The sequence below is a fragment of the Schistosoma haematobium genome, chromosome ZW (genome assembly GCF_000699445.3).
Source record: "Schistosoma haematobium chromosome ZW, whole genome shotgun sequence".
NCBI classification, from domain to species: Eukaryota; Metazoa; Platyhelminthes; class Trematoda; order Strigeidida; family Schistosomatidae; genus Schistosoma; species Schistosoma haematobium.
This window is the reverse complement of record NC_067195.1, coordinates 53,783,382-53,811,229: the sequence shown is the minus strand read 5'-3', so window position 1 is coordinate 53,811,229 and position 27,848 is coordinate 53,783,382. Positions and strand designations below refer to the sequence as shown.

The 27,848-nt window shown below is 30.8% G+C and overlaps 1 protein-coding gene across 3 annotated transcripts in view; it reads left to right on the top strand.

Moving 5' to 3' along the window:
• The first annotated feature begins 933 nt into the window (after nt 1-933).
• Nucleotides 934-27,848, top strand: part of ASAH2_1 (Neutral ceramidase) — a 74,444-nt gene continuing 47,529 nt past the window's right edge. For 2 of the 3 annotated variants that reach the window (XM_051211757.1, XM_051211758.1), the window contains exons 1-12: nt 934-1,214; nt 4,668-4,820; nt 6,268-6,417; nt 8,575-8,754; nt 10,433-10,560; nt 14,350-14,548; nt 17,037-17,159; nt 17,206-17,292; nt 17,346-17,438; nt 17,488-17,578; nt 17,631-17,743; nt 18,549-18,683. In XM_051211757.1, the coding sequence (XP_051071855.1) occupies nt 4,680-4,820; nt 6,268-6,417; nt 8,575-8,754; nt 10,433-10,560; nt 14,350-14,548; nt 17,037-17,159; nt 17,206-17,292; nt 17,346-17,438; nt 17,488-17,578; nt 17,631-17,743; nt 18,549-18,683 (1,440 nt within the window). In that variant the 5' untranslated portion in view covers nt 934-1,214; nt 4,668-4,679. The remainder of the gene's footprint in view (nt 1,215-4,667; nt 4,821-6,267; nt 6,418-8,574; nt 8,755-10,432; nt 10,561-14,349; nt 14,549-17,036; nt 17,160-17,205; nt 17,293-17,345; nt 17,439-17,487; nt 17,579-17,630; nt 17,744-18,548; nt 18,684-27,848) is intronic. The other variant, XM_051211759.1, reaches the window with a different exon arrangement.

Sequence of the window (27,848 nt, the reverse complement as noted above, 5' to 3'; positions counted from 1 at the left end):
AATAAGCTGCATTCTTAACATGTCTTTAATTTGAAAGGTTGTAGAGTTTTTCGTTTTTTTAAAGCCTTTTTTTCCTTTTTTTGTCTTTGTCACTGTCTTTTTTTGCTTAAGTAACTTGTTGAAATACTCTGTGCTGAGAATTCTATATTGTACCAAAATATAATACTGAATAAAGCCATTAATAATAATAATAAAGAAGGACGGTAAACTCATAGTCTTTTCACTCTAATCCGATAGCTGGACTATCTTCCTTGTTTGTCAAGAGTGTTTTTGTTTAGGCAACCCAGGTATTTTAACTTAGAAAATGAATATAAAATGATGTTGTGCATGACATGATCATGGCACTGAACTTCAGGACCTATCTTCATTGTTTCATTATTGCGATAGCAGTGTAACAACTAGCATTAAGTAAGTCTTTATTTATCTTGAATAACATTGTGCTGTGTAGCGTTTGGAAATCGGGAATGGTGGAACGAATAAAGGTATGTGATTTCACTACTAAAAATGTTGATACAAACCATCTTAGTAGTGTCAGAACAAAACTCACGTATTTATTTACTTCCTTATCTTCAGTAAGTATTGTATTACTATACTGAATGTTGATTGCTTTGTGTTTGAAAAAGGGAAACTTGCGCTTCGACTCTCCTATTACACTATCTTAACAAAAGCCTATTCCAACTACTGATCTCACCTCTTCTATAGATAAAATGAGATGTGTGTAATGACACTAAAATAAATAAGTAATAGCCGGTAAAATAGCACAAAAAATATCATCATAAAAGGAAGACTGTTTTCCCAATAAATTCTCATATTGTTTTGAGTAAAGTCAAGGAGGTAATAGATGAAGCCATTTAGCAATTGAATGAGCTTTCAATAAAGCTTGTTTCGATCTATGAGGTGAGGAAGTGAAATAGAACATATGATTCGAATTTTGTAAAATACTGAAGATATGTTACATTAGTTCAAGTGCCCCTTACGTACGCAAATGGATAATGAAGATAAAAACTGAGATACTCACAAAATTATAAAAGATCATACAGATGGATTTATTGTTAAATTGAATTTTTAATTTTTTTAAATTTCATCATTACTGTCTGTTACTTGAACTATTAATAACCCGCGGTTTTTCGATTACTTAGTATGCACATAAATCATGATTTATTCTGGGTTTTAATAAAGCCTCATTGACCGCTGTAATCTCTGTTTCACCTCATGTAAGTTAGATGTGTTCATTTTATTGATATCTGTAGCGTCTTGACATGTGTCAAAATAACTCAAAGTAACTCAAAACGTCAGGTTATATATATTGCTCGATGTTTTTAGTTTAGTGTCTCTATGTGACTAACTTGGGACAATAATAAAACGTCTGCATCACATGCGTTGAGAAGAAAGCTCTATGGCCATTAACTCACCCACGGATTATCATCATTCGGCTGGAATTTTCTTGTCGAAATATATATATTCATATACCTTTTGACACGATGTGAGATCATCTTTCAACTCTTTATTTTCACTTATTTTGTATCTTGGTGTATATGAGTTTTTTATACTTATCCAAATATACATTTTGTATCTGCTGCAGTTGATTTATTTCCTGTAAATCCATCTACCCATGGATCAATAAAGATCTCTATTCAAACAATTGTTTCTTGATTTTCAATCTTGAACTCATGTGGCTCTTTTAACCTGCATTCTTACTTTACAGTCTCTATATTGCGACCGAACACTTGACATCTTGGTAACATGATGGTTCGTGGTCCTGACAATCTTATTGCTTTGGGACAAATTCATTCATTTCTACATAAATCTAGTAACCTACATGTAACTGTCAAATGTGCTAAGACTAGTGCGGCCAGATGTATAAGTAACTTTTTTCATAGGCTACCAAGACCCCATGGCGTACCTTGACACTGGGAGGCGAGCAGAGAAAAATAATTTGATTTACAGTGACTCATCAAAAAGATGTCTATCAAATCATTCTTATCATCTAGGAAACGCTTAATTCCCCTTATGCTATTTCATATTTGTAATTGTTGTAATCAGGCTCAGTGTTAGCTTTAAAAGTGCAGTTTTAACTTTTCTCCAGGTAGCGTGTTCAATAAACAATTCCTTACGATCCATGTGTTATTTTATGGACAAAAACGGTATACGGCATGGTATTCCTCTTCTTTCCAGTGTCTCGACAGTTAGATGTATGGCCAAAAATCCTTTCAAATTTACAAACGCGGCATATAGAGGAAAAATTAGCATTATAAATAAAATTTTATTATTTGTTTGTATTCTATCCGTCAGAATTAGCACAAATGAGAAACATTTCTGATCAAAATAAAGTTTTGTCCCATCAGACTAGAAAAAAGTGCATCAGAGGGAATGCATGGTATCCTAGTATTGATTTTGAAAATTAGATTGAATCATATCCTCTGAACAATACTACGGAGAGTTTGGATGTAACCGTACTTTGTTAACTTTGATATAATAAAAAATGGTTCATAAATTATTAGTTGGTAGCCTCGTGCAGTAAATTGATGTACTTAGTTTGATAGCAATATAATTTAAGTCATTATATACAGGGGACAGAACTTTCTCTGAATGCCTCATCTTCAATCAAAGCAATTAAGTCCACTTTTTTTTAAACATTCATTAGATCTCTAGTTTGTTTCGTGATAAGATGTTATAGTGATAAAAATGAGCATAACAAGATATCTAACAAATTATTTTGATGTAAATGCTACATGAATTTGCATCTTTTTAGAATGTGAAATATGTTTGAATGTTTAGAAACGTCATACGCTTTTCAATATTAATAGTCTGGTATAAATGTTTTTACAATCATCTGTTATTGGTTGGCTGAGTGCTGTCATCTTGTACTTACGTTTTTCATCCTGTTTTTAGATACTTGAAAATAATCGTGTGGTTTTTGATCCATAGGAACGTTTTTAAGGCATAGGTAGTTTTTCATATCTAAACGAGTTGCCTCAATCGTGTTTTCTAACTTTTCACTACGTTATGCATTTTAAGATTTTCTACCACGAACTGCGGACATCATAGGGCTATTAAAAAAATTTAAATGCTGTAGCTTTCACGTTGTTTACGTCATTAGATTTGGGAGCTTCAAACTAAATTACTGATGCTTTCAATATGAAATTAGCTTTTTATCACTATTCCAAACCTATAGAAACTGAATGACTGTTTCGTTTGAGTCTAATACTTCTCATTAAGTATTATTATTACCTATATAGTTCAAAATGTATCAAGGCCTGAACAAGGTGGTTAATTAAATTTATGTGTATTTTCGTATTTGCAAGATTTTGTGCACTGTCAGTTGTTGCCAGACAAAGATTATAAGTATTTCATAGTTATTGGTAGCAAAGTCAAAGACAATGTTGAATTATTATCAGCAAGATTAGGTGAACAATAAGTACAAAATATTGTTTCTCTACTAATAATAGTTACTTTAATGCATTATTTTTGAAAGAGAATATTATTTTTACACGAAATTCAGATGTATATCTAGTCTACATTTGTTATTATTATTAATATGAGTAAGTAATGAGTTTATTAACCGATAATAACAAGTTAATTTGTTTCACTAGACGTTTCAAAATAAACTATTGTATTTTTTTTCCGTGAAGGACATTGTAAAGTAATTATTTTTTATAATTCCAGACTATGTTGTGAAGAAAGCCGTTTAATGATGTTGTTTCTCAACGGAAAATATTTCAGATTTAAATATTTACTGAATGCAAAGCATAGTTTAGTAATATAAAGTATTTTTGTAATGCCTAATTAATTAATAATCTTAGAAATGAGATGTGAATTTAGATTTTAAAATAATTACTTCAATTAATTTGTTCATCGTAGAAGTTCTGTGAAAGATTATCAGAACATAAGCAAGTAGTCTAAGACTATTTTATTATAAATCAAGACTGGTGAACTCTGCACATCCACAAACTCACATACGACTTTAAACACCAGATCATCATTTTCTATAGTAAGGATGGGACTGAAACGAGATCCAGTGGTTCATACGACTCAAGTTGGGTTTTATACCTTAATTATATTCATTTTATTGTTTCATTGTCAACAGTGATCAACCTAACCGATCACTTTTACATTAGAATTTTGTGAAAGTCTCGAAATTAGTTGATGGTGAACATAAGACTAATTACTTTGGTGTTACTTTGAGTTAGAGGGTTTCGTCTAGTTTAAAAAATAGGTCTTTCTCAAAAATTGACATTAATTGTCGATGAATTTCCTAATTTACAATGCTTCTTTAGTTTATAACAATAAATAAATTATTATTTGGTATTCCTATTTTTCTTCGCTTAAAAAATTTCTGTACGGTAACGTGCACAAATATATTTAGAAAAACAACTTCGTCAAGAAAAAAAGATTTGAAATTGAACTTTCAAACAAAATAGTAAAAAAAACTAATGATGATGTTTTAAGCAGATGAAAAATGAATTTGTTTGCTTTCAGATGATTATTTCTGAGATAATTTGTGTGAAATATGTTATCACTGATTCAGAGCGTCTTATACACACAAATTATTCTTGTCAATGTGTCCAACCAATAAATGTAGGAACACATGATAGCTTAGAGTACTCTGGATTTACTAATATATATATTAGACGATTTCCGCTTAAATTTGTATCTTTAATTTTCAGAGATTTATTGAAATGGTGATTTGTGAATCTTTCAATATTTACTTATCATTCGTTTCTATATTCTGGTCATTCTTATTTTCACCACATATCTATGGTTATTTAATTGGAGCCGGAATATATGACATAACTGGTCCAATAACCGATATCAATATGGTAAGAATAGATTAATTGGTACTTTATTATCATCCGAGTTTATTATAAATCATATTCTATTTCTAATATAAGCTGTATCTGCCTTTGTGAAGTGAGTAAAGTAAAAAAGTTGAGAGGTTAAAATCATTTTGATAAATTGATGAAATCCCGATAAGTCCGTTCAAGGAAAATTCAATCATTTCAAGGACAATTTTTAGCCTAAAATTGATATCGGCTTCAGTGTTGTTAGAAACAAGAAAACACTGAACATATATCTCTAAATTGTTTGTGGTTCATGAGTACTAATCTCTCTAGATTCTACATTAGATCAGATTTAGTGATACAAGCAGCTCAGTACTGTGAATTTACTGAATATTAATCGGATGTTTAGCGTTTTGCAGCATTAACCCATTCAGTTTATAGTTTAACCATTATCTGTGGAGATTTTCTAGGCTTAAAAAGAGTGACTAAATCCACAGATAACGTCTGAATGTTCAAATGTAAGCAATGTATGAGACCCTGGACAGTCATCTACTTATATGAATCATTTATTTAAATTGAAGAATATGTACATTACAGTCATGGCAGAAGTAAAATACTGATATCATTCAGTCGTTAAAAATTCACTGTTTTAATGACAATATTGAGTTACAGAACAAAGTTTATGGTTAACTCATTGATCTGGATAGAAATCAGAACCCAAAATTTCTAGTTTTGATCCCCTAACGAAGTAGTAGATGAACACTACGGAAGAGTCCCATACTAGGAAATCACAATCATTTGTGCTTCCTAATTCGCAGATTGAGAATTCCATGCTATTAAAAATAGATATTGAGTGATATACTATATTAAAAGCAATGTTTCAATAATTTTCCTTTTCACTTAAAATACAAGCTTAATTAATTATCACGAATTATATTGTTCTTCAATGATATAATGATAGTAATACAAAGAAGATAGCCTTGGATATTCGTATAAAGAGGAATTTCTAGCATTTTGTTTTCACTTGTTTCTAGATCATTATATCTTTTTTTTTAAAAAAAAACAAGTTTATCACAATCCAATCATCAACTTGTTACTGATCACAATCAATTACTCTTAACTTTATAAGCATATTCTGTGATTGTTACTTCTCTCTCTTTTCTTTTTATCAAATATGAATTATATTTATAATCTTTTATAATCAAATATGTTTTTGTTTTAATAGAAGACACTATTTATTTAAAAAAATCATTAATGAGTTTAATGAAAATTCTGAGAATATAGGTGTATGAAGTTAGAAGATAATTTCATCTATTGTATAGTTCGTTTACATAATAACTTCGACAGAATCAAGAATACAATGTAGATTTAAATGCTACTGGGTCATCTATCATATCTGAAAACTATTTCATTTATTATTATAATTATCATTATTATTATTGTGATTATTACTAATATTTCTCTTCTATTTACCTTCTTTTTTTAGATGGGCTATGGTAATATGAAACAAAATGATAATGGACTTCATTTAAGATTATTTAGTCGTGCATTTATTATTCAAGAGAATTCTAGTTCACAACCAATTGTCATTGTTATAATAGATGCTGGTATGGTATCACAAGCCGTTAAAATTAAAGTATGTCTATATATATGATAAATTTTATAAAAATAATAAGTATTGGAAATCAATACATTGTGATTAACTTGGCTGAAATTGTAAAAGTTTGTTTTCGAACCTTTTGTTGATATTTAGAACCTATAGGACAAAGTAGTAGACATAATAGTTTTATAGACAGCGCGTTAGCATTCGAAGCAAAAGATGCTAAAGATAAATTTCAGTATAAATATCAACACTGGAATGAAAGCACATTTCGATAGTGAGTTTTATATAGGATTCAAAAAGATTTCTTAGTTTCTACAACTAGTCATGTACCAAATATTATAAAAAAATCATTTGTTTATATTGGTTTGAAACGGTTATAGTAAAAAATTTCTCTCAAATAATGGATTATAATAATTTTAAGTCAAAAACATATTTTTACAATGGTGACCAGTAAACTAGATTCCCTTTGTTAATTTTTATAGAATAGCATGGTTTGAATAGAGTAATCTGGACTGTTTTTTATTTCGTTAAGTATAAGTTAACCATTTACAATCTGTTTTATGTAAATACCAAATTTAGATTAGATAATTTGTTAATGTAAAATTGTTCTTCATTACATTGGTACTTCCATTTGTAAGTAACTATAATGACAATCTAACAAAATCAAATGAATTCACATTATTCTATTCTTTTGAATTTATCGAATGTTTGGTCACTTAGATTGAAAATATAGTTAATTTTCTCGGTCAATGGATCACTTTTTGGATAAATGAAGATGAGAAAGATAAATTCATTTAAATTTAATTTTCATAGTATTCTTAATCCTATCCTGTATGCTTTCTTCAAATGATTAATTTTGTACTTTTTGCTTTAATAATTGGAAAATTATGCAAAAATGCTTCTTCGGCATTATTATGATAATCTTAATATTGTAGAAAATGATCTAGATCATTTTTAACTTAAGGAGGTTGTGAGAATTGTTGAATTTCATATTGTACTTCACGAACTGCTTCTAGATACTTACTTACGCCTGTTACTCCTCGTGAAGGTGCAGAGGCCACCCATCAGCTTGAAAGTCCTAGGTTGGATGCCTGTTGGAACTATGGGTTCACACCGCTGTAGAGTTTCATACCAGCACGAGACAGCCATCCAAATCTCTCTGGTTTTCACTGATTGTTTAACTAGAATCCTTCCGCGCTGTAAACCATAGGGTATCTTACTTGTTGCTATACAACAAAAAATTAAAAGTTTTTTGGTCTAGTTTACTGTCCAGTTATTTTTAAGGTTCTATATCATTAGTTTTGGGACCTCCCAGGAATTTCCAATATAATCGACCTATTTCTACCGTGCTTTTTTAGGTTTAGATGTGATCTTTTCTCATTTGGAATAAATACATATTTCCTTACTATTTATTGCTTTGTTGGCTGGATCACTTAATATTTTGACGTATGTTCCCTCAATGAACAGATACTCCATACCGGTTTCTCGGAAATATAGATCCTTTTTAAATCTTCAAACTTTATAAATGCTAACATTGCAATATGAGCAATTTTCGAAATACATTCACTACATACAACATAGCAATGAAATCGTAAACCATTATCGGAAGGTTGTCATTAAAAAATAATATTCAAATCAGTTCATTATCATTTATTTAATTATCAACGCTCATTTAAGTATTCAATTTTTGAACTATGTGTAAAACTACAATGTTATCTGTAGTAGATCATTCTTAAATTATAGAGCTTTATTTTTTAAAATAATGCTATGCTCCACAATCCGTCACTTATTTATTTCGAGTTTCTGGTTTAGTAATTTCAATCATGAATAAAAGTTCCAGATTAAGCTGTAACCTAGAAAGTTATAGAATCACAAGTGAAGTCACCGATAAAATTGAATAAAGGATCCAGATGTACTGCAAGTGAATTGAAGTTAAAAACATGTTCTAAGTAAAATATGTTAGGTGTTAGTTCGATTCTGTAAAAGGAAGGGTCACTGTGTTGAATTTTCAAATCAAGATAATAATACCGTTCAGTATTCACTAATTTTCCAAAGGGACCCACCTAGCACTAATGATGAAAATCGTTTTTACATTTCGTACTTTTTAATCTGTCCGTTTATTTTCACATTGATTCTAACCATTTCAATGAATCATTTGTCTCTTTCTCAAACAAAAAAAATCGATTTTAGGTCATCGATAATTTAAAAAGTCGATACGATAATGGGTTATTTACACATCAAAATGTTTTAATTAGTGCAACACATACTCATTCCGGTCCTGCTGGTTATTTACAATATGTTCTATATTCATTTACGTCTCTTGGATACGTTCCTGAAACATTTCAACCATTAGTTGAAGGAATTGTTAAGGTATATAAAAAATACTTTTATCTTTAATCATATGTAGGGGGTTGTGGAGATTGTAGTAAGTTAATAGTTGAACTCGTGAGCCGATTAAAGCCAGACCACCATTGTCAATCTGTAAGCAATGGACGGTCGTTTCGTTCTAGTATGGGACTCAGCAGTGCGCATCCACGATCCCACACGCGAGACTCAAATTCAGGACTTTCGATCTCGCGCGCAAACGCTTAACCTGTAGACCACTGAGCCAGCATCTAACGGTGTTAATGTCTAACTTCAACCAATCCAAGATATTGCGCCACCGTCCATCATTGCCTTCAGTGAGTAAATGCCTCACAAACAAATATCTTTTTAAGAGCTATCTTTAAACGTCTGATACAATAATGTCTTATCAATTAATTGATGAGGATAATTACTTAAGTTGATTGAAGACGGTCGTCAAAAAGCCTAGGCAGAGTTAGGCTTCGTGCTTGTTGATTTCCATCAGTATGAGATATCTGTAGTTTCGTTGAGAGTGATGCTCCCCATGGATTCAACTCGCACAGGGAATATTACTTCTTTTATGAATGCAGGTGTGTTTTACTAACACATACCAGCTAGCACAGAACCTCGATGTAGAGGTTCCTTACAATTGTTCCCAGTCACCCAGTAGTCATGCAAAGTTCACATGGTTCTAAGTCACTTAGACTGGTAAACACGTTACAACTGAATCAACGTAATTTAATTAGCACTAAGGACTAGGTCATTATGACAGTGATTGATACTCAGTGGTCAATCGATGTACATAATTATTATGTTTGTGTAACACGTTTGATAGAGCCCATGAACATAAATGAAATAAATGTGCACTTACATAACCGACTGAGTAATTTTTGTATTGTATTGTATCATCATGTTATTATACTAGAGTTTTAAGTTGTTAAGAAATATCAGCTCAAACCTATGAAATTATCAATACAAAAATACTTGAACAATAAAAGTAGTAAAGGTATCAGTGATAAATAAAACATTAGGCATGGAAAATATAACTTGCGAAACAAAAAGGTATAGTTTTGAAATCCAAGATCTAAGGAAAAGCAAAGAGTGAATGGATTTAAGCCATGTCACCCAACATTGATTGTGTACAACGCAATCAAGTACTTTGCAACCGCATACACTGCTCAAGCAACGTGTATAGTATTTATTGGACATCAGTTGTTATTAATGAACTTGCAAATTTATGTTTTTTAATATTCAGAAATATGTTGAATCCACATATAAATCATAAGGAGAATCGTTGATTTATTATCGTGTTTAGTAAAATCATTTCCCAATAAGTTCCATGTCGGCTGTATCATGTACCCAGTGAGACATTAGAATCAGAATCATAGTTGTAGTCATCTGTGACCTTAACTATATTGTCGAAATAAGGCCCAATATAAGGCCTAGAAACATTAAAATACATCTGACCCTACTTGTGAGATCGCTATCATGGTCATTAGTTTCATCCCAAATAGAACGAAATTCTCTTTCTGGGTTCCAATACTAGCGACCACAACTCAAATCTAGCAAAATGAAGATATTATTTTTAAAATTATATTATGAAAACTTTTATTTACTTGTTTATTTGATGTAATGCAATTTTAAACTAAAGCAATTGAAATTTGTGGCCTGTATTTACATTTTATTCGGGTGGATTTTTTTTCAGAGTATTGATTTAGCTTATTCTAATATGAAAGAAGGAAAAATATTAAAAGCTGAAGGAGATTTACATAATGCTAGTATCAATCGTAGTCCAGCGGCTTATTTAAAGAATCCAGTAGAAGAACAAGCTCGGTGAGTTTCCATTACTTTTATAGTGTGTAACGGGTTCTCGTTTATGACTAGACTCCATTAGTTAGCCATGCGTTGCATTCATTATAATTGGGCTAGACTTGGTACTATAATTTTAATTAATCATAATAAACAAAATAACTAGGTCAGTTAGAATCTTCTCTCTTTCGATTTTAGTTATTAACTATCGACCGAACTATATCATAATCTGATTGGCTGGATAAGTAAACATATCATATTTTGTAATTTACAGAGTTTGATCACCACTGAAGGCTAGCGGAACGGAATGTCAATTTTTAGGAAGAATATTGGGAAATAAAAACCCTAATAATATTTTTATTGATTCAATGATATATCTTTGTCCGTTTGTGTGTGACTTATCTTCGTTATTGTTACAAATCTATCTTTCAGGTAACTGTCGATAAACACTTAAACTAAACAAGGTGGCTTGTTTAGATTGTCATTATCTACATAAGCTTACGTGCAGAACATATCATCTCCATAGAATCAATCAGTTTACGTAGCTTACAATGTGAAGGTTAACTTATTTAGATCTTACCAACACTTTTATATGTCGGAGTAGGTAATGTTATTCACCAGTTTAAGCTTTGCTAGATGAAGCGACAGTGAAGCCACTTATTAAATCATAATAGGTTTATGCAACGAAATACTGATACAGTATAATTACTTTGTGAACGATCAATTCCAAGTAATTTGAATTTAATATTTTGAGACATTGAAAAATCACGATTCGACCTAAGTTAGATCACCATTGAAAATCTATAAGCATTGGATGGCCTGTTCGCATGCGAGATCTTCAACACGCACTTTTGAGGAGTCTCATACTAGGACCAAAAACACGATCCAATGCTTTCAGGTTATCGATAATGGTCTAAGTTAGATCAATTCGTGATTTTAACTGTGAAAATACTACAGTCTCCACAAACCCCCATATTGATAACATATTAAATTAATGCGAAATGAATAAACGGCAATAATAGCGTCTAAAAAATGTTAATTGATTTTTATTTCTATCATAGAGTATAGATAATCTATGATGAATATATCAATTTCTTATATCATTCAAGAAAGAACATGCATAAACACTTCTAAGAAAAGGAAGCGGTCTTCTTCTTATCATTTTTTAAACATCGAATATTAAAGTCGCTTTTATTCAATTGTAAAAGTTACAGTTAATGAAGCAATAATAATAATGAGATTTTCCGTAATATAAAATATTGAGTAGTATATTTATTTTATTTCAACTCATTTTGTGACATATCATTGAAAGGTTTTCATATCCTAGTTAATGATGATCTCATTTAATAACATCTAACATTTTATGAGTAAAGATTATTTGTAAATAATAAAAAAATTAATAACTAATGACTAATAATTATCATTTCTATTAAGTGTGATATATTTCTTTTATTATTTCAGTTTAGTTGATATAGTTATTAGAAAAAGAATAGGAAACCAGTAAAACACTTTTAAATTTTCAATGAAAGCGTTGAATAACTACGTTTATTAGATGTAATAAAAAAGATTTATTATTTATTTATTTGAACACAAGAGGGCACCAGATACATGTGCGCCACACAAATCTCATTTGATTTACGTGAGGGCTGTTATACTGCCCGGGTGCCCAAACCGAAGCAGGTGGTTTTCTTAAGGGGCCACACCCGGAGCCTTTGACCTAAAGGTCTGATCCACAAGGCAGTGGAGTGACGTAAAGAGATTCAGTCTCGTGGTAGCTGGTGACCAATAATTGGTTCATACGCCATTTGTTCCATCAGGATACTGAAGCCCATGTGTACCATTGGTTTGGAATCAGGGTTTTTCGAATCCCCTAGGTGAACTTTCCGCGTCCACCAACCCGGTTAAAGCGCCGGACACTCACTTTTCGTCCTCTCAATTTTGTAAACAACACCCGTGGTGCGAGCAGGTGGTGAGTAGGACTTCTCTGACAGAAGCTATATACGCGTGGCCATGTGAGAACATTTTTCGAGGGAGAGCGGACTCTCACCACTCTCGGCCGTATCAGGGCATTTGAGGGCTAATAAAAAAGAAATTTCGATAGTTAGTATAATGTTAAACAAATTATTTTATTTCAATTTACACTTTATATTAACTCAATTCTTTTATTAAATATCAGAAAGTACTGTAGGTGAATAATTTTGGAATTATACAATACATTCTATTGATGTAAGTTTCACTGACCGGTGAAATTGTTAAACGTATATCACATATGATCTTTAAAACTTATGTTATCCACATATTAACTAACTGATAATATTAACCAAAATAACAGTAAAAGGAAAAAAAGCAATAATTTGCTATTGACATATTAAGTCCTGATATTGATTTATTTTATGTTACCATTTGTTTGTTTGATTTGCAATTCAACATAAAATGTCTTCGTTTAGAATTCTTATAATATTCTTAGATAATCATTAGAAACCAAAGATAATATAGTCTAAAATGTATCATATTAATGGTCATATTTTCTTGAATATTAGTAAATCAGTAATATGTCGTTTTCAGAATAAATATTTTATTTATTTTTTGTTTATAAAACATATTTTAATTGATGTATTAAATTTTAAATAGAGCAAGAACAAACATTGATGCAGAATAGTATGAATTTATACTATTCTGCATCAATATTTGTTCTTGCTCTATTTGAATTCATAAAGGGAACCAATCGCATGGTATTAAATTTTGTCAATATATTGAAGATATTTATTTTTTTTAAATGTAAAAACAAATTCTATGATAATTTTTAACATAATTAATTCATAATTTGTACATAAGTTTTGTTTATAATGAAATCAAAATTGTTTCTCAGACTGAATACAAAATCAGTTACTAATCAACCTATTACAACTTCTTATTTTAATGTCTACAGATATCTTATATATATTACTCGTCATCTCTAACTCAGATTGATTTTTCATAGTGAGAACATACTTTACTGAGATGATTTCAAGTACTGTTTTCAGTTTTTGGTTGGTCACACAATAAAAAGATACTTCTTGAGGTGTCTGTAAAAAAAACTCGATTGATAGTGTTTGTGGTAACTTGGGAAGTTAACAACTTCTTGAGTCTGGTCATACATAATTATTTTCGCATAGTTTCGGATATGTTAACTTTACAATTAAAACATCGGCAAATTAAATCCTTAGGACAAGGTGAGGCATTGTATTTTCAGGGCTCACCTCTTATAAATTCTTTCCATCTTTGGAAGATAGCATCTTGAAATATATTGTTTGGCTTGGGCGTAACAGCTAATTGATGTCACATTTAAATACAGTTGACAGTACGAATTCACCGTTCGATCACAATTTTGTTATTTTCGGTGATATCACTCCCCAACCGACCTGGATGTTGTGATAGAGTCTAAAAAAACAAACATACCAGTCAATACAGCTCAACTGGGTCATCATAATAGAGAAACTCACCCACCATGTCAAGATAGCAGTTATAAATAAAACTACGTTGAATCATTCAGTTATTTATTCTTTCGGTTATAGATTATTTTAATTTCTAAACGTTTGTTATTATTAAGAGCTGAGATAATCAGTCTCTGTCTTGGTTTATAAACTTTGAACCGGGTACCTTGATACTCTGTCCATCATGTGTATTAACTCTTGGATATCATTGGTTCTGTATAAGAAGTCTGAAAATAAAAGGAAACACATGTTTTACATTTCACTTTGACGCATTATTACAAGAATGTATTTTTAGACTATTTTTTGATCTTTTTTTGTAAAAAAAAACATTTTCTTGTAGGTATGATGAAAATATAGATAAAAATATGATTTTATTAAAATTTGTTACAATGTATAATACACCAATCGGAATGATCAATTGGTTTGCTGTACATCCAGTCAGTATGAATTCTACGAATACTTTAGTTAGCAGTGATAATAAAGGATTAGCATCAATTTTATTTGAACAAAAAATGAATCATAACCAAATGTTAGGAAAAGTTAGTCATTTCCATGGTGATTGTTTTTCTGTCTAAATATTTTCCATTAAATAATATTAAATAAACTATTATTCATATTAATTTTTATTTTAACAAGTTAGTAAATATTTTTCTTAACTAGTAGTATAATTTTTTCTGCAATATTTTTCAATAAAATAATTTGAGTAACTTTAAACTTTTACAATAAAGTAAACTGTTTTCACACAAGGTAGCTGTGTTTCCTTAAGTTTTCTGATAATCTGATATTTATAATTTCATTGTTCGCATTATAAACTATTCCTAGATAGATAACTACTAAAAACTGAGAATCATTGGATAACCACTTGATTCTTGTATAAAATTTCGACTGTATTAAATCATGATAGTACTATAGACCGAACCCAGGAAACCCTAGTCATATCAAGTCTTTATTTATTTGTTTTTTTAATTTTAAAGAGAATATAATGTTTTTAGTTTAAATTTTGAAAAAAATTAGATAATTTATCTCTCTCTTATTCAGCTGATTAAGTTGTCAAGTGAATTTTTGTTTTTCATTTATTTTACAATTACTCAAAATATCTGAATTCATTTACAAAAAAATCAGATGAAGACATATGTGGAAATTGTATTTGAAATAATCTCAATGATTGGAATTTAAATAATTACATCGTTTCGTCCAGCAAACTTGTCTAAACTTCTTTAGGGTAATAATTAAAATCAAAATTAGCAATGAAATATATAGTATTCAGTGATCAAATGAAATTTTTACTATGCTTATCCACTCATATTTAGATGTTGATTTCAGTTTGGCGGATAACTTAGGTCAGTCATGTGAAACGTTCACAATGTAAAAATAAATGAATGAATGAAATTTGTGTGTATGTGTAAGATTGAGTTATTAATAGTTGATACTAGGTATAATTTACTCTTATATGAAGTGAAAATAAAAACAAAAGCGCAAGTTGAATGTTGAAATCGTCTTTGAATCGTCGATGCGCATGTAAAATAGGAATCATCGAATACATAATTGTATTGCTAAAATATCCCAGATTAATTTTTTTTCAGAATAACGATACATGTGAAATAATCAGGTTGGATAGAGAAAGGGTCCAATTGCTTTTCAATGGACAACTGCTAATTAGTTGCAAGTTGAATACCATCCTTTCTGTTCAGGCTGTTTGTATTAGTCCATATATACAGCGCTTCTGCTGTCGAGTTTTCTTTATGTGTGACAAAACCTTTCTGAAGTATTTTGGTACCTTCAGGGTTGATCTTGTGCCCTGTTTATGACGCATGTAACGCTATCGTCGGCCTATTCTCAAGAATCCTCATATATAATATGAACCATAATGAAGAGAACAAATTCTGCTAATAACTCTTCTTTAGATTGATCATATTGATATCGATAAGTAACTGCTGAGTGTAAATAATTTCATTAAATACAGACAATCCATTAAATATTAAATACGATGATGTTAAATCAACTTATCTGATTAGGTAGGTTCAGATTCTCTAATGGAGAGTAGTTTCCATTAGATCTACCGATGTATCCTACTATTTATTGTCAACAAACATAGAACGCTTATCAAGTAATAATTCCTCACAATTACTTCCAGTTATCAAATAATTCCAAAAACCTTTTTCAGCACAAAAAAGGATAGTAAATAATTCAATTTTTTAGAATTTCATTACCCTATAATTACCTATATAACCTATTTTAAATTTGAGATCATGAACCGATCAATGTTAGATTACCATTGAAAACCTGAAAGCACTGGATACCCATTTCATCCTAGTATTGAACTCTTCAGTAGTGCGTATCAACGATCCCACATGCGGGGCTCGAGCCCAGGACCTTTGATCTCGAGCGCGAACACTTAACCGATATTCGACGTTGTTAATGTCTAACTTCAACCAATCTAATTTATGATATCAATTAAAACTCAACAATCTTCACAGCCCTATGCTGATGTATAATATTTACCTGATTTTCTACAAAATTGTAGTTTTTCATATATTATACTGTTACGTCTTTATATAATTATTTTGAAGATTAACTTTCATTGACTATATTTATTCAAAGGAAAAACATATGGTGTAACCAAACACTTACCAATGTTATCGGTTGATTTATGTTTATCAAATCACAAAATGTTATGTACATTTTCCTAAGATTTATTAAGTTAATGTATTAAATATAAAATATTTGAATAATAATATCATTGTTTAATGCAAGTAGCCATCATCATTGAATACATCTACCATTATACATATTTGATATAAACAACATGATAACAGACAAATTTATTTCCAGTACTGTTAGGAAGGTTGATTTTATAAGGTGTTAGTTCACAGTATTGTTGACAATCACAACCAAGCTAAAAATAAAAGTACAACAATCTGACTGTTCTATTTTATAACTGTAATTTATAAATTGATTTTCATAAAAATAACTTCTCTAGTTTATTTCCTTTTATTGCTTTTCTTATTGATTTATATATTTCAAAAGGGTCCATTTGTTGCTGCATTCGCTCAAGCTAATGAAGGTGATGTTTCACCAAATACTGCTGGTCCACGTTGTATTGACACTGGTTTACCATGTGATTTTGTGCATAGTAGTTGTGGTGGTCGTGTAAGCCAATCAATAATAAACAAGAATTATAATTAATTTAATTTAGGCACAAAATTGTATTGCATACGGTCCTGGTTCAGATATGTTTGAAAGTACAAAACTAATTGCATACAAGCAATTTGAAAAAGCATGGGTTTGTTAAAATAATTACTTTCTATGTTTTACCGTATTCTTTCCTTCGTTCAGTTATTGTTTAATAATGCTACTACTGAGATAAATGGACCTATTAACTTTATTCATCAATTTATTGACATGACAAATATAAGTTTAAATTATAAAGTAAGCTGTCGATCTTATAGTAATTTAAACATATTTAATCAATTTAAAGAATTATTCAGGTCATACATGTGAACCAGCCATGGGTTTTAGTTTTGCTGCTGGTACAACTGATGGTCCAGGAGATTTTGATTTTATTCAAGGTATCTCTAATATACTTATAATTTAAAAATCTTTTACTAACTGTTTCAAAAGGTATTACACATGGTAGTTTATTTTGGCGGATTGTTCGAAATTTTATTAAAACACCAAGTGAAAAATTGATTAAGTGCCAAGCTCCAAAACCAGTTCTTCTTGCTACCGGTGAAGTAAGTGAATTGTTTGTGAAATCTTATATTACTTACTTACTTACTTACGCCTGTTACTCATCGTGAAGGTGCAAAAGCCACCCATCGGCATTCTCCATACAACACTGTCCTTTTCAGTTGTTTCTAGTTTCCATTCACTCTTCAGATATCTGATTTCGATTCCTAGCAAAGTGTGTTATTTAGCCTTCTTCTTCCTCCTCTTCTTCGTCTTCTTCTTTTTCTTCTTCTCAGTTTCCCTTCAGGATTCCGAGTTAGGGCTCATCTCGTGATGCAGTTTGGTGATTTTCGTATTGTATATCCTATCCACTTCCAGCGTCTCTTCCTATTATTAGAAGATAAGAACAAGGCTAAATGTTTGGTTAATTTGTGAAAGTTAGACGCTTTGTAGCGTAGTCTACACAAAATGCTACAAGATTTCTTAACTCATTTTTTATATTAAGTCATCAGTATTTGTAAAGGAATTATATTATATGAATTATAGCAATAAGTTTTTTACTCTGCCAAGATGAATAAACTGTTGGTTTGAACGCATTTCAGTACTGTTGAAAAAGATTTTAATTGTTTGAATTTATGAAAGTCACTCTAAGGTTGTTGACGTTTCTGACGTATAAGCTTTAATAAAAATAGTAGTAATAATAGTGATAATAATAGTATTAGAATTTCGAAATGCTATCTTGAAATTACTTTTTTGTCTCTCTAAACATCAACATATTAATATACTACATATTAAAATCTGTTTACCCTGTAAACTATGTTCCTAGACCTTGTGAAATTTACAATTGAACTTTTTTATTATGCTTTGTAGATGAATACTCCTTATCCTTGGCAACCGTCTATTGTTGAAACTCAAATTGTATCGATTGGATCTCTTTTAATTGTTGCCTTACCTGGTGAATTTACCACAATGTCTGGAAGACGTATTCGTGAAGCAGTGATTGAAGTAATTCTATTTATATATTGATCATAAAGACGCACTGTTTATGACGTCAACTTATCGCCTGATTGAATGATTACTTATGAAGTGCACTTAACCTTTAGTGGAGGAAGCTTCTTTATGTTCAAATAACCAAATTAAATAGCGTAATTGAAATGGAATACTTTACACCAATGTTACATTACATATTTAGATTGTGTATAATTCTTTACCTAAAATTTTCGAATTCATTTAGATGTTAATCAACAAGCGAGTAATTGATAAGTGTTTTCCATGAGAGCATAGTAGTTTGAATTCTAGGATTTATCACGATTTGACCTTACCTAGAGACAAGAAAAAATCGATTGTTGACATTCATAATTCTTTAATCATATTGAACAGATTTTTTTTATTTATTCATCTTGAATTACAATATCGTTAATGATTAATCCCAGCAATTATTACCGAGTCATTAGGCTAGAGGTATGATCACCATAATATGTTGCCCACTGATCAACTTACATATAACAAAGAACTATATAAGCATTTACAACTGGTCAATTACCATGGCTACTGTGTAGTAATTAATATAAAATTATCTCAATGTTAGAATGTAGTGATATTGTACTATCTGAAAATAAATATGATACAGATTTTTAAAATTTATGCTTAGATTTATTTATTTATTTTTTCATTTCGAATGACACAAAGTTCATAACTAAATAATTATCAATCGAATAGTTTATTTATTGTTATGATTTTATTTAGTTAACATAGAAATAACTGTAAACGAACAATGGTACATATTGTGTATTTTTATTTAAAAAAATTTTTTCGTTGATATTCATCACAGAATTTAATCAGTTGATAAATACAGTTAAAAAACTAGGTATCATTGAATAGTTGTTTTGTTTTGTTTGAGTTCTTTAAAACTGTATTCTATTAACAACCCTGCTAAAAGAGATTTTTATGTTGCATGAAGAATTAATTAAAATTGGAAATATGAAGTCTTGACTTTCTAATCTATAAAGCTTAAATGGATCTTAATTTTAACTTTTGGTGCCATCGTGAATTTACACAGCTGAAAGCTTCCATTCTATGATGAAATATTTATTTAGTGCTCGTTCTTTTTTTTTCTCTTAGTGAAACATCAACTGACACTTTGCTTTATTGTGATTTCTATACATAATATAGTTTAATAAAGCAAACAAAGTATCAACTAAATATACCTAAACACTATGATATATTTGTACAGATTAAAAGAAAAATAATCGATAGATTTAAGATAAGTCAATTTTAACCTGAAACTAGTTTTGTTCATTTATGAAGTAAAATCGCTTATAGAGTATTTTGATACTATCACAATCGCTCATTATGTTGATAAACACATTCTGTAACTAAAGTCACAATGGTTACCTAACCTTATATAAGTTAAGAAATTTAAAGATATATATAGAAAATTACCTTTTTTAAAAATTGATACAATAAAAATCTTCAAAAAATAAACAACAAAATATGTTAGATATTTTTTGACTATCTGACTGAGTGGATTTGCAAACTACAAAATTAAAACCTTATACACCTATTTACTATTCAACTAGTGGTTTTTTTTTAGTTATACTTTTTAGATTCTAATTAGTTGGTTAATTGAATGTAGTCGATAGAAGTTCTTGTTTGACATAGATTCCGTACTAGTTAACATTACACAGCAAAGTTTAATCATAGTATTGTGTAAACTGATGTTATATTTAGGATTCTAGTTCTCGTGATGGAATATATGATACTTAACAAAGTTTAACCTACATCCATGACTTTCTCTTGTCTCCAATTAATTGATATTAAATATAATACAACATCCACATTTATTTATATTTTCATTTATTTAGTTGATTTGCTCTAATTTTACAATTTTGACACAAGTCTCATATCAATTTGAATTTATGTTACACTTTACTATTACAATCGGTGCTGTGATAGGTAATGGTAACTATTATTAATTTAATTAAAAATATATATGAGGACGAATGTGTATCTGTATTATGTGACAGAAAAATTATTATAATTGTTCGTAATTAATATCTGACAGGTTAACTCGTGACACATATTTATGGGTGAATAAATAATTTAACTAATTTTTTATAGTTTGATAATATAAAGTATGAGAAAACTATCCATCATTTCTACGATAACATCATGTTTATCATAAGCTAGCACTCTTCCAACTACAACGAACATTTGAATTTCCTATAGACAAAAAACCAATTACCTACAAATATTTGTGAGAACTTTCGATTAACTTTGTACGAATAGTTTCACAATATTTGGCGTCTAGTTGGTGTAAGAAATTAAGGAGGAAGAGTGTATTTGTAAAATGTTGGTTCTAAAACACCACACCTTACTTTATCCAACGGATTCCCATCTCTGGTTTAAGGTCCTAACAAGTACGGAACTAACACGAAAAGTACTCACAAAAAGGTCGTCTGTGGTCGATCTCAAGCAGTTGTCCCTTGGGCACTGCGGTCATGCTCTAAGATCACTTAGACCACCTCTGACCCAATTTACTTTTCAGGTACCTCCAGGAAAATCCTTCCACGATGTGAGCGACCGGGAAGTAATAACCGCCCTCATACCTCTAACAGCACTCAAGACCACTGTATTCATAATCAACCTCCCTTCTCAATTCCTATTATTCCTCCTACATCGACCTTCAACACTAAACTTCCCCTCGTGGCTTCCTCCCCAAGTGTCACCATAGCCAACGATTCTATTGCGCAAAACACCGTCCCAAGTCTACTGAAACCTCGTTCCAAACTACGCATTGGAGCCTTCAACGTATGCTCCCTATGTCAAATCGGTCAGCAAACCTACTTGGATGAGACTCTAGAAACTGGTACAATTGATGTATGCTGTGTCTCCGAAACACGCATACAGGATCTTAGTGTGGTTATCCACTTGACCTCACCTCGCCAAAACGGAGAGCCGACGAGATACACTTTCCGTGTATCTGGTCACGCGATGGCTCGTTCTCGTGAACTGGCAGGTGTAGTCATAGTGCTATGTACGAGGGCAGAACAAACAGTATTAGAGTGGATCCCCGTTAACAGTCGTCTATGTGCTGTTCGGCTAAACGGCTTCGTAAGAACTCGGAAGGATAGGGACAAACGTCGTCTATTCGTTGTTTCTGCCCTGTTAGGTAGCTTAAACCATACGGAAAGAGATTTAGGTGGGTATTTTAGTATTTCGGCTCAGCGAACAGATAATGATGATCGTCTGCCGCAACTGCTCAGATAATCGTTTGTTTTTAGCAAACACTAATCTCAAGCATAAGGAAAGACATCGTCTAATATGGCGACCGCCTGCATCAAACCAACGATGTGCTCAAATAGACCGTATTGCCATCAGTCATTTTTGGCGAGGGTCGATAGAAGCTTGTAGCTCATTCTGGAACATCTGCTTGGACTCCGACCATGCTCTAATATGGGCACACATCTGCTTACGCGTTCGACTACTTCACTCCCTATCCTTAGTTCAGGTGTTGACCCAGACCAGTCTTTAAGCAACAACTTACATTTAGAGGGAGAGAAGCGTATTCCAAGCATTCTGATGTTGTTGCTTGGTGCTACCAAAAGACTCTGCATTGTATTAGCGTCTTCATCAAACAGGACTATATCATCTGCGTATTCAAAGTCGATAAGTGTACCTCCTGGTAGGAGATCAATACCCGAGAATTCAGTCGACGAGAATATTATTTCCATCAATAGGTCTATGATGAAGTTAAACAAAAATGGAGAAAGTGGACAGCCTTGACGGACACCACTTGAGGTTGCATAAGCAGATGACAGTTCGCCATAAGCTCTGACTCGACTAGTAGTGTTCGACTAAAAAGCCTTCACAGGGTTTATGCAATTCTGAGGTATGCCTGAACACCGATTACCACGACGCGCAATGCTGACTAGTTTTGGTGATTGTTCGAAGAAAGTTAGGGGCGGCCAAACCAAAACGCGGCATCAGTTCTTGAAGTCAATAACTTCTAGTCTTAGCCATTTAGGTAGTTGGAGCCAGCGTGACTATCGTATGGTTGGAGACTTTAGGTGACATGGCTCTGAATCGACCACTATGGCGTCGGTGTATACACTTTTTGTCTTCTTTTAAACTATGAGATTAAAATCGCTTCATATCTTTCTTTCTACAAATTAATTCTATCTTCCCGGACTATATCCTTTTATGAAATCTTTCTTTTATATTAGCGCTATTGAATTAACTACTTCTATGAATCCGGTGTTCATCTCGTTGTGCTAATGCGGTATGGCAACTTGTACCGATGCATATATGTGCTTGGTCGTACGTTGTAGCTGACTGAAAAGTGAAACGTTGGATTTGCTTCAAATTCATTCTCTGTGAATATGCAAATACATTTTACTTACAAAGATTATCTCATCATTTTACAATGTCATTTATTATTATCATTATTATTACTACTAATAATAATGTTACATATTATATATGCGGAGTACATTGGTATCAAGTGTATTCAATTTCAATTATAGATCTTTTCTTAAAAATTTCATTTTTTATGAAATTACTCTCAAATCTTCGTAAACGGTTTGTCAGTGAATAACACGAAATTTGAGTTGCTTGAATCTAATTAAATAATAATTTATATAACTTCCATATCAAGTAAAACCAGTATGCGTTATTTTGATCTATGCTTTTAAGATAAGAGGTATTGATGTTACTGTAATGTGCTCGAGGTTGTAACCAACTGTTAAGAAACCAAGTGCTTTAATTACTAACTTGTCGCTTTCGAGTTTTGTATCTTCTCGTATATTCTCTGGTACCAACATATTTTTGCATACTCTTCTTTATATTAAAAGTAACCTTACTTTTAGATTATACCTTGAGTTTCTCAAAATCTTCTACTTAGAATGTTCTAAGTAAGAGAGATAAAACATTACTTAGTTATGACACTTAAAAAATACAAAGTTATTGCCACATTTTTAAATTTATTTATTGGTGTTTCTATGATGAAATTGCATTATAGAATAATAATGATTGGTTAATGGAACTGTTAAAGACCACTAATGACAACCTTATATTCTAATGTTGATATTCATAATTACCTTTGAAATCATCATTTATTACTTCAAATAGAAAAACCTTATTTTTAGGCTGTTGATTTCTGATAGCCAATAATATGTTCAACTGAGATAATATTTATGATTTGTAAATGATTTTATTTTCGTATTGTTAAGATTTAATCCACGATTTTGCTGATAACTACAATACTATGAAAAAGGCTATATCGAATCATTTGAGGATGTGCACAAGTCACTGGTTAGAGTTCAACCCCAAAAATCTATGATAGGATAAAACTAATGTTCCTAATTTCGAATAGAGTTTACATATTATTCACGTTATTCAATTAAAATTTATTCATTTTGTTATTCGGTTTATTTGTTTTGAATCTATCACTGTGTGTAAAACTGATTCCATACATATATTTTAGAAATACGAACTGACCTAAGTTAGGCAATCATTGAAAATCTGAAAGTACCAGATGGCTGTTTCGTCCTAGTATCGGATTCCTCAGCGGTGCGCGTTGATAACCCTGTGTTCAGGTGGTAAACCCATAATGTTCGATCTTGCATGCAGACGCATAACCTCTAGACCACGTAATTAGCCTCCATTGGTGTTGAAGTCTTACTTCAATCAACCTTCGGTATTACATAACCATTTCACTTCAGTGATTGTAAAAATGTTACCTTAAATTAAACTACAGTGGATATGTGTTTTTCTTATCATAACGTTCTAACTGTTTTGGTCGATTTAGTTGGAAAGATAAATTCATGATAGTCTGTAATAACGGTGTCATAATATTTATCAACCCCTAGATTTATATTGCTTCTTGATTGCATCTTTCTAGTTGCATGTATAATTGTACGCGTACATTGTCGAGTATCAACAGTATTTAAGAATGAATAGACTTTGATCATCTTAATAAGAGCGAATTATATTCACTTACTTTTTATAGACTTATAAAACAAGTACTCATTTAGTGATATATTTACTTTATTTTCTTATGTAAACCTATGTCAATAAATGTATTTAATTAATTTTTATTAAAACAATTAACAACTAGTAAGTAAATAATACTAAAAACAGTAAAACAATCGTCAATATGGTATCATAAAAAATAACTTTACGAAAACAAATACAGACAAGTAATTTAATATGAATAAATACTAAAAAGTAAATATTATGTTTGCATGATGGAAATATTTTTGTCATTTAAGTATACATTAATAGTTGTTAGTGGTTATTGTAAGCAGATATTTCAAAGGGAAGTACTTGCTCGAGAGAATGATAAATGCGCTACATAAACGTTTATCAATGATTAACTTAAGGATTGTTTAATACTGAATCTAGTAATTATTAAATTCCCAGAGAAATCTCGTGATCAGCGGAGTTCATTCATGCTGGGAATATAAAGACAGTTACTAAAAGTGTCAATGAACGATAATAGCTCATCATGAAGAGCTGACTGAGATTAGTAATATGAACCATTCAATGTTAACTACATGTTTCGAATGTAACTCAGCTGTTGTGCTGAGTTTGATTCCTGATGTGATCTTTAGTGAATTCTATTATGAAGTATCCTACTAAGATGAAATAGTAATGAAGTGGTCCTTCATTTTTGTTGGTTCTTCACATGATGATTTGCAACGAAAATTTTACAAATCGATCAATTGCCATATAACTTGTCATCCTACAATCAACACAACTAATTAATGCATTTTATTATTTATTTATTTAAACACATAAACATTGGTACCAGGAGGCACCAAATATATATGCCCCACATAAACCACATGATTTGTATCGGATATTGCCTAGGCGTCCAAACCGAAGTAGGTGGATTTTTTTGGGGAGCCATACCCTGAGCCTTTGACCTAAAGGTTTAATCCACAGGACAGTGAAACAACATTAGAAGATGCAATCCCATAGGAATTTCAAAAACTAATGATAAGTTAATAAAATCATGATTTAAAAAATTTGGTGAATGTTTAACAATATAGAACTTTTATTAATTTGGTTTTTCGGATTTAAGATTAATTATATTGAAATTGTTTCTATAAACTTGAAAATGTGACTAATTTCAATAAACTACGGAAATTTTTTTTCAATTTAATACAGTGATTTTCAAAAAGTCTTATTTATATGGCTGAGTGTATAGACTTGAAATTTATCAAATAAATGTAGGTTGTGGATTTACATTTGTAACTGGACGATGGAAATTATGCTTATTCGTTTAGTTGGTAGTATTTACTTCACCTATATTTTGTAACGAAATAAATGAATAAATATTTTGAAACAGTCCAAATACTTTACGGCTAATGTTATGTCGTTATCAAAGAACACGTTTTCTACAAAAGTAAAGTCATGATCGGGCAATGAAGTAGAACAAACGGTGAGACTATAATTTATGGACGACTGAGCGACTCTAAGACCTTGAGAGTGTCCACCTACATACTGCTGCTAAATGAAGGTTATAAATCAGCATGAGGAATTAGGATTAATATTTACAGTTGATGGTTAGGGTTAGGAATCAGATATAGGGTTTTCATCACGAACTGATGTCAGTTATAATGCCAAAACTCTGTTTAACCAAATGGATATATGAATTTCGCGCCAAAATTCAAGACCTGTTATCGTAAATCTGATTGGTTCGTCTATAAATTATAGTCTCGCCGTTATATTTCTAGGTGATGTATTTGCAGTTTAAAATACGAATCTCATGATTGCTGACTACTGTGTAATGGATGTTGCCTTGAAACACTGCAATGCCCACTTGTTTTAACTGCGGAAAAACAGTCTGTTTATTGTTGTATATCTGAAAAAAGACAGCAATTATTTGACGTAGGGAAAAAGGACAAGACTATAGATAAATATTTTAGTATGGATTCTTAATAAATCTATAACTGATCCAACCAGTGATGGACAGCTGAATCTAAATACTTGAATTATAGACCAATAGTTAAATTTGAAAACAATGAACTAAACAGTAGTAGTTGACATAAATAATCACTGACTAAATCCTTGTAAACAGTTTACAATTACTTATAATTTTAGCTGAGTTAACTAATAATACAAACAAAATTCGGAGTTACATTTGTACTCCTTCCTAATACGTTTTATATTTTACAACATTGAATAATAAGGATAAGATGTACAAAAAACTAAATATATACAAATAGGTATACTTTTCCCATGTTCATGTTATAAAGTTTTTATGCATAAAACAGTTGATCAACGTTTAAATTGTTTCTAAAACATAAGGTCTGATTGTTGCCATATGTAATACATTGATATCTTAATGTAATAAAATCATCATCTCTATTTGACAAAGATCTGCCTATTTCATAAACAAAATAGCGTAGTTTAAATGGTATGAAGTTTCTCGCAACACTTTCACTCAACTGTTTTCGTACAGATTGAGAAGTTTAGATTTTTATTGGTGTAGTTAGTTGCTTTTCTTCGTATTGGTGATGATTTAATACATTTAAAATCTTTTATACTACATTAACAGACGTATTTTGAAATAATCTGACACAATAACTATAAGTTGCTGTCAATAATTCTCGAGAAACATTCGAAATAGTCTAATACAGATGTAATAGGTCAACTTAAGATTACCTAAGTTTTAGAGATTGATGGTATGTATGTAGACTGTTCCTTTGTATGAATAAGTATCAAGTGGATACAGTGTTGGTGACAATTACTCATTTACATATTGACTAACTAGTCTCAAATAAAAAATTCGTGGTCTTGGTTCTACTTCTAGTCACATACTACGTAAACTAAAACTATTGACTAACATTTAAAATTATTATTTATTCACTTATGATAGATTTGTACCAATTTCCTGAATGCTAATTTTCTACTGTTATTTACGAAATCTTTTCCATTTAGACCTTATTTGAATGATGAGATTATTGTACTAGAAGTGATAGATATAATTGTAGCATCATCAGGAATTATCACATTGTTCTGCTGTGTATATGTTGCTGTAAATAATACCGCATATTTTAAATTAAGATGTTTATGGATTTCTTTTCCATGTCTTCGTTGCATTATCATACATTATAAGTTGTAAAACTCGTTATTAAAATGTAGATGCTGAGAATTACATCA